General features: G+C 36.2%; 1 protein-coding gene across 1 annotated transcript; it reads left to right on the top strand.

Moving 5' to 3' along the window:
• The first annotated feature begins 2,816 nt into the window (after positions 1-2,816).
• Positions 2,817-3,993, top strand: gnrh3 (gonadotropin-releasing hormone 3). The gene is made up of 3 exons (XM_044214922.1): positions 2,817-3,120; positions 3,340-3,420; positions 3,738-3,993. The coding sequence occupies exons 1-3, from the start codon at positions 2,983-2,985 to the stop codon at positions 3,789-3,791; spliced, it is 273 nt and encodes a 90-aa protein (XP_044070857.1). The 5' UTR covers positions 2,817-2,982; the 3' UTR covers positions 3,792-3,993.
• Positions 3,994-8,585: the final 4,592 nt, after the last annotated feature.

Here is an 8,585-nt window from a genome sequence, read left to right as displayed (position 1 = left end):
ATAAAGCAGTGCCATATTGATTAGAAAGACAGTTCTAATCATGAAAAACTTGTCACCAAGTGACACAATTTTAATACAGATAAGCCAGATGTTTAATTTAATATAACAGACACATTTTTTAAGGTGTTTTGCTTTTGAATAGTGGTTTCCTATAAGGATCATCTGTTCATTGTTTGTACAAACACTTGTCAGAATATATCATGGATAACAAATGTACCATAATTTTAGTTAAAATAAGTGTGTAAGAAATCGAGAAGAAAAACACTGGAGAAATTTGTGTTTTAATGAAAGAGTTAATGCACGATGCAGTTGAACCTTGTTCATCCCCTGGAACTGAGATGAAACATGTCTGAGACAGTGAAAAGCACTGATATCAAGAACCAGTGCTCAGCTAAAATATGAAATATGCATGCACAGGCATTTTGACATATTTTGACTATGATAGTTAGACAACATTGCTGCAAAATCAAAAGCATATATTTATATTTCAGAGCTTCTTACTTCTTACTTCTTTGTAGAACAGTAAGCTTGGAAGTTTTAACTTTGGGTAAAGAACATTTTTATTGTGGTCATTAATCATCAATAAAAATATTATATATTAATATTTTTTCCACTTTCAATGAGTTATTTTTTTTAACCCACATCAGTCCTGATCATAACAATTAAATATTCATTCATTTTCAGGATTTTAACCCTTTAATTGCCAACGTGTTTACATGATGCTACTGTAAATTTTTATGATAAAAACACAAAAAAATGAAATATTTTCCATATACTAAATGCAAACTGGACTTTTTTAGGGGGGATTATCACAGCCTGGGATATGTCAATGATTAACAACAAAATTGTTTTTTATGCATTATTATTTTTTGTGCCAGATTAAAAAAACTCACCCTCAGTGTACCAGATATTATATAAAAACTCACCCCTCAGTCCTGATCATAACAATTAAATATTCATTGGGAAAAAAATGTGTACATGATGCTACTGTAAATTTTTATGATAAAAACACAAAAAATGAAATATTATATATAAATGCAAACTGGACTTTTTTTATCACACCTGGGATATGTCAATGATTAACAACAAAATTGATTTTTAGTTATTATTTTTTGCAGTGCCAGATTTAAAAAAACTCACATCAGTCCTGATCATAACATTATGCCATAAATATTATATATTAATATTTTTTCATGGATTTTTTTAACCCACATCAGTCCTGATCATAACTATTATTCATTGATTTTAACCCTTTAATTGCCAATGTGTTTACATGATGCTACTGTAAATTTTTATGATAAAAACACAAAAAAATGAAATATTTTCCATATACTAAATGCAAACTGGACTTTTTTTTTAGGGGATTATCACAGCCTGGGATATGTCAATGATTAACAACAACATTGTTATTTTTTATGCATTATTATTCATTTTTTGTGCAGCGTGACATTTAAAGCAAAATTCACACCTAAAAGTATGGAGGACAAAACATGTCCGTATCAAATAACTGGCATAAGAATATTATATATTAAAAAAAATTCCACTTTCACTGATTAATTTTTTTTAACCCACATCAGTCCTAATCATAACAATTAAATATTCATTCATTTTCAGGATTTTAACCCTTTAATTGCCAATGTGTTTACATGATGCTACTGTAAATTTTTATGATAAAAACACAAAAATGAAATATTTTCCATATACTAAATGCAAACTGGATTTTTTTTTTAGGGGATTATCACAGCCTGGGATATGTCAATGATTAACAACAAAATAGATTTTTATGAATCTTTTTTTTTGTGCCGTCCTAGATGTAAAGAAAACACTCACACTCAAATGCATAGAGGACAAATGTCCGTGTCAAAAAACTGCCATAAAAATGTTATATATAAATATTTTTTTCCACTTTCAATTAGTTATTTTTTTAACCCACATCAGTCCTGATCATAACAATTAAATATTCATTCATTTTCAGGATTTTAACCCTGTAATTGTCAATTTGTTTGACATGATGCCACTGTTGTTGTTTATGAGAAAAACACAAGAAATGAAATATGCTCCATATACTGAATGCAAACTGGCTTTTTGGGGGGTTATCACAGCCTGGGACATGTCAATGATTAACAACAACATTGATTTTTATACATTATTATTTTTTGTGCAGTGTTAGATTTTAAAAAAACAAACAACTCACACTCAGTGCATTAGAGGACAAAAAAAAAGTTTTCCTTTTACTGAGTCCTTCTTAGTTTCCTCATGCTCCTCCTCGCTTTTGGATTGCATGACTGCATTTAAGGTTAACTGCATTGTTGACTTAATTTTAATGTGTTGTCATGCTGACAGAAGAAAAAATGGGGGTAATGACAGTGAGGCCTTGCAGCTGATGTAACATAAATGCACAAGCATCTTGTTTCAATGATGTTTCTGCCTTTTGAATCTGTATGGATTTGAACTACTATTTGTTTGCTAAAAGCTGATTCCAATAAATTATAGATGGAAAGAAATGTCAGATTTAATTTTAATGTTGTTTTTTTGTCTACCTCAAATGCATTCGATGAAAACACAAAGGCATTTTTGATATATATTTTATGCTGTTTGAACCCTCATGGTGACGTCAGCATATCTGAGCACTTAGCCAGCTCCATTAGTAGTGTTTTGTGTCCCATTAGTCAGTAAATGTGTCACACCTGCAGAGAGGGGATTATAATCCTGACAGCAACCTTCTACAACACCTATAAAATCCCCCTCTGGCTAATGCACCACATGTTAACAAGGCAAATACAGAGGTGAGTCAGTCCTCAATGAAGTTTGTTCAATGTTCATTAAGTTAGAATTACTCCTCTTATTAATTACTGTCTAAAATGTTGTTTACTAATGTTGGGCAATGCTTTATAACCCCTGGTCTGCGAGCCGTGGAGCTGTGAGAGAGGAGACTGTGACATTATTGTTTTTATTACAAATTTGGCTTCCTCTGCAGCTCTAATGGAAGCGAGCAGCAGAGTGATGGTGCAGGTGTTGTTGTTGGCGTTGGTGGTTCAGGTCACCCTGTCCCAGCACTGGTCATATGGATGGCTACCAGGTGGAAAGAGAAGTGTGGGAGAGCTGGAGGCAACCATCAGGGTGAGTGATTTTCTTTTGTGGACGAGTCTACAGTTTCAGGAAATGTGGTTTCTTTATGAATTTTAAAGCAAAATTTAGCAGAAATACTTCTATAGAATTGGTCAGTTAAGCCTGACTCTGGCTTTTTTTCTTTTTTTGCAATGCTGTAAATGTTATGTTGGGTTCAGACCTCATCAACTTTGGTTTCATCTTCTAAAATCTCTATTTTATTGTGCTTAGATGATGGGTACAGGAGGAGTGGTGTCTCTTCCTGAAGAGGCAAGTGCTCAAACCCAAGAGAGATATAGACCATACAATGTAGTAAGTGCTTATTATACATAATTTATCACCAATGTCTACTTCAATTGTACAATATTAATGTACACTACACCACTGTGTGCAACTGTGTTCCAAAACAGCAATGACAATATACAAACTGCTCAATGACTGTTTTTATTTTTCCCTTTTTGCGTGATTGAATATAGGAATGCTTAATTTCATCTTTTTGAATGTTGGCAGATTCAATGCTAATTTCCTCAGACTTATTTGGTATCATATATATAAATGAAAATTTAAATATTTGTTAGATTAAATATTCAAGCAGCAGATCAACTGAGATTTAATTTCAATCTCTTCAGATTAATGATGATTCCAGTCATTTTGACCGAAAGAAAAGGCTCACTAATAATTGAAGAGCTACAAAAAAAGAAAAGAAACACAGATTATATTTGCATCATCATCAACACCAGTGATCGTCTGGATCGTCTGAGTGCAGGATACTGACTTCAACTAATCATCGCATTTATTGCACAGATGTCAATTATATGTATGTCTGTAACATTTAAATCCATTTCAGATTGTAATAAAGTTTTTGAAATCTGATGAAATTATCAAATCTTTTGTTCAATCAGATTGTCAGAAAGTGTAATCTCACCTTGTATATCTGGTCATTAGAACTGAAATGATGCTATTTAAGTATAAAATGCTCTTTTAAAGCCTTTAAACAGATGAAATTGCCTTTGTAAAGCAGTCACGACCGACAAGCATGACAAACTTGTGACACAACAATCTTAGCATGATAACAGCTGGTGATTAAGCCAATTTATTAGAAATCAATGACTTAATTGAATTTGTTACAGTTTTGGTAATTTCATTTTCTGCCACACCAGTCATGTGCATATGTGATGTGGAAAATTACACCATCTGATTTTTGTGTTCGTACCTGAATGTTGATTAGCCCCCAAACTGAAAAGCCCTCATCTAAATATTTTCTGCTTGTGATGTCCACAACAGCTTTCTGCTAATTTAGGATAACTGCAGTCATCCAAAACAGAAAAAGTGTAACCCTCCCCCCTCCCCCCTCCTCCTGTTCTCCGTACAGGAAATTGGTGTTCATTATAAAAATTGGAATTTCATATCAGGAAAGGAAAAGAATCAGCAGGGGGCATATGTTTTAAAGAGAACTCATTTTCTGGCAAAGCCCCACAGACAGAGCACCATACTAATCGCCTGGTGCATAAGGGGCTAGGATTCATGAACTGTGCTGACACCATGGAGGCCCTGCATTGTTAGAGCGTGGTTGTAATGCACACCAATGAACCCAAACCCACTGGCACAACTGGGAAAAGGTGAACATTATAAAAGCACATAGAATTAAAGAGAAATTAAACCACATTCCATTGCACTTCCAGAACAATGCTTGCTCATTTGTGATACTTCACATCGTTGGTTTAATATTCATGGTTGTAATTTGCATAACACAATCATTTCCTTTGATGAGGAAAGACTTAAGAATTTTTTGAAAAGTGCTATAGTCTACTTTACGTTCTTTGACAAAGTTACATAAGAAAATGTTGTCCAGGGCATTTTCTTCTGAAAGTCACTATGAGACTTCCTTGAACTGATTTATACTTATCTTTATGGAGTTTTCAATAAGTTTGCAACATCCTCATAAAAGATAATTATGCTTTTATAACATTTCTTAAATTATGGTTTTAATTCAATTTGGTATACTTGTGTGAGAATAATTAATGTTTACAGATAAAGCATAAAATCCCATAAATTCCCTTTAAATAATCCCAAAGCATTTGCTGTGAAAGCCAACTTTCTCCCTCCCAGTGTCCTCATCAAGGACCTGCCTAATTACACGTATATCAGGACAACAAAACCTGCTGGTATCTATGTTTCCAAATTTGATTTAACCTCACTTTCTCCTTCCCAGACCCCCTGGTGGATATTCACTTTGTTTACCTCAAATTAAACTTCATATTGTTTACAGCCTCCTGGTCCCTGAACATTTTATAGCATTTTAGAATTATTTCTTTATTTATTTTTTGTAATGATTGTAGAGTTGGGATTCATTTGAATGTTTCCCTCATCTGCATGAAAATTATATAATTAACTTTTGATTAACCAGCTCAGTTGAGTTGGTTCCCCCATGCACACTGGTGAATAGTACCCACCGCATTTTAATGACTGTTTTCCAATTGAGTGGCGACCTTTTCATCAAAGAGCCACAACTGGGGCTAAACAACGGTAGAAAATAATCACGGAGAAGACAATCGTAGAGGCCAACAGGCTAGGATGTCATCCTTAAATATAACAACAAAGATGAAAGCAACCTTACTGCACGTAGTGGCTGTGGCGAGAAGCCAAGTGCTTATGCTGCTGGATGCCCCATTGTTAAAGCAGCGGAGGTCACGTCCATTGGCATATAGAGAGGGAAAGCACAGGAAGCTGAGAATGGTCCATTGTTACATGTCCTTGCACAGAAGGAATTCCATTATGAAGGGCAATACATTTTTGATACTTTGATTTTTGTGCTATTCGTTGTTTGAAAAACAGAACATATTTGGATAATGACTTCAGGAAAAAGGGGCCTCAGAGCACCTCCATCCAAGGCTACAGCGTTGCATTAACACATCTGCCAATCAAGCACACCAGAGCAGATGTGCATCCTCGCACAGCCTACCATCAAATAATTCTATCATTCTATTATATGCATAATATAGTTTTCATTTCATCACGATTATGCTCCGTGCACCATGTGTATGTTTCCGATGGGTCATAGGAAACTTTTATTGAAGCGGAGTGTATAATAAAGTCATTTTCCAGGTGCTTGTTGTGGCTCTTATTATGAACTGAATGATAATTTCCCCTTGAGGAATCTGGCACTGCATATCAATTGAAGTTTAGTGTGGGTCTTATTATGTTCCCGCAGGCTATAGTAGAAGGCAAAGTCATCTTCAGAGAGAGTCTAAATGTCAGGGAGGTCTTCAAACACTTTTTTTCCCAGAGCCTTACTGAAAAGGGTCTTTGGAAGTGCTACGTCTTGGAATTGATATGGTGGAGGTGAGGTAAAGAGGGAGACTGAAGGCTTAATGTAAAACAGTTGATATGAAATTTAATTGGAAAAAGTATTTAAAAAAACTAAGGAAGGGGTCACAGAAGAAATGAAAATATGACTGCTCTTTTTGAGCTGTGTTCTCAGGTAAAGCATTTGCTCTCAGCGCTGCCCAGTTACTGTTTTGTCATATCTACATGTCTCCACATGGTGACACTCTTGAGCTGTGTGTTTTGAATCTGCTCCTGGCTGTCGGCCTCTCAGCAATTCCATCACTTAAGTTGCAGAAACTGTTATTCCTCTAAATCTAACAAAGACTTCAATCAATCATCTCCAACTCTGCAAAAAATTGTTAATTTTCCTGCGCACTGACTGATGGAGTTTGTTTTCATAACAAAAAGTATTTTGTACAATTTTGCAATGGAGCTGTACATTGCCTGAAACCAAGCTCACAGTATAATGTGGAAATTCATATGAAAGCATTTCATCTGTGGAAAGTCATGGGTTTCTCAAGTGTTCTTAGTTTTTCATTTGTAAGGTATTAATTTATTTTATTCAAATTTGTTTCCTTTTTTTCTGACTGAAGTTGAAGTACAGCAAGCTATACGGTAGCATATACAGTACAGTAGTGGATTGGCCTTCCTTCTCCTTCTTGGCTGGCAGGGAACCTTCCTGTTGTGATCCAACTTCTCTCCTTTGATCAAAGAACAGTGTTAAAGCACTGGGAGAAGGAGGAGGTATGAAATATGAATGAATACAGCTGTGTTTTGATGGATATGTCTCAAAGTATCCCAGTAAGAGACTGCTAAAGGCCAGGAAATCTGTTTGTGTTGTGGAAATAGGTTCTTCCTCGCATGTTTCTTTACCAGCTTCATCTTGGGTAGCTTTTCACTTCATATTTTAGAGATCCTTTGTTAGGAAAGAGATCAACCCCTTATCCATGCATTTGTAGGAAACTGTTCTAAGAGGCCCTAGTTCATAATATATATCATTAATGACACCATTTCCTTTGTTTGGTCTTGAAACCACCTTTTGAACAAAACGAGCGCCAGCCATAAGAGGAGGATATTTATTATTTTTCTAGGGTAGACCCAAAGTTCTCACAGATGGAATGAGATCTTATATGAGGTGATGGGGGCTTTGTCACTAGTTATGTCTGTGATTCCACTTCCTTTTCTAAAACCCCATCGGGGAGCTGTGACTCATTTTGAAGTTGGAAGTTGATACTGTGGTGTAAAACTAACGTTCCCATCTGAATTAAGAAACTATCAGAGCTCACACAAATCTCAGATTTTCAGAGTTAGATGAACTCATCTCTCACATTATATTTCTTTAATAAACAAAGATAATAAAAAAGACATGCTCATAAAAACACAATTATTAGGAGAGATTGTAAAATTCAAATTGATGCCTATAGATTACTGTGCCACATCACAGCTCCACTGTCTTATTAACATTTAAATCATTTAAAGATTCTCTTCAGTCATTTAGGACTATATTAACTAAGATCCAGCCTTTAGACCTGTGGCAGGACAATGTCTCTGGACAACTGGAGGTTCAAAACTTTCTGCCTGGGCTTTATTGCCTCACTAATAGCTGGGTTCCCCAAATGCCAGGGTCCACCTCTGCTGGGAGTAAGGGCTCAGATCCTGTCAGAGAGGGGTCGCATTAACCAACTGTAATCTTTAGGGTACTCCACTCCCGCTGACCTACATCTAACGCTGGTTCCATCCCCCCCGCTTACCCCCAACTGCTATCCTTTCCCTCCCCAATCTGGTTTACCCATCCCACTTCAGTTGTGCCACCCTTGGCTCTCCCTCCCACGTCTTACCACCCTTGTGTGATAGTATCCCCCCACCCAACCCGCCCCATGCCTGTTCCAGCCTTGTCCGGCTGGCCACAGCGAGGAGCACGCCTTATCCTGTGGTAACTGCAATTAGCAGTGTAAAGCAAGCTGTGGAGAAGACTGGATCCCTGTCCATGTTTCAACCCCAGATCACGAGTCTCCAGCACGACTTCAAGGCAAACCATGCAATTAGCTACAATAATGATAATGTATTATAGGGGAACAAAGAGAGGGTAAAACAGACTGCTGGTGTGAGGGAGAGTGGGGTGCTAATAGTAGGGGGGTTATTTCAATACC

This window comes from Siniperca chuatsi, linkage group LG11 (genome assembly GCF_020085105.1).
Source record: "Siniperca chuatsi isolate FFG_IHB_CAS linkage group LG11, ASM2008510v1, whole genome shotgun sequence".
In the NCBI taxonomy this organism is placed as follows: Eukaryota; Metazoa; Chordata; class Actinopteri; order Centrarchiformes; family Sinipercidae; genus Siniperca; species Siniperca chuatsi.
The sequence above is the reverse complement of the archived record's forward strand: the minus strand, read 5'-3'. Positions and strand labels throughout refer to the sequence as shown.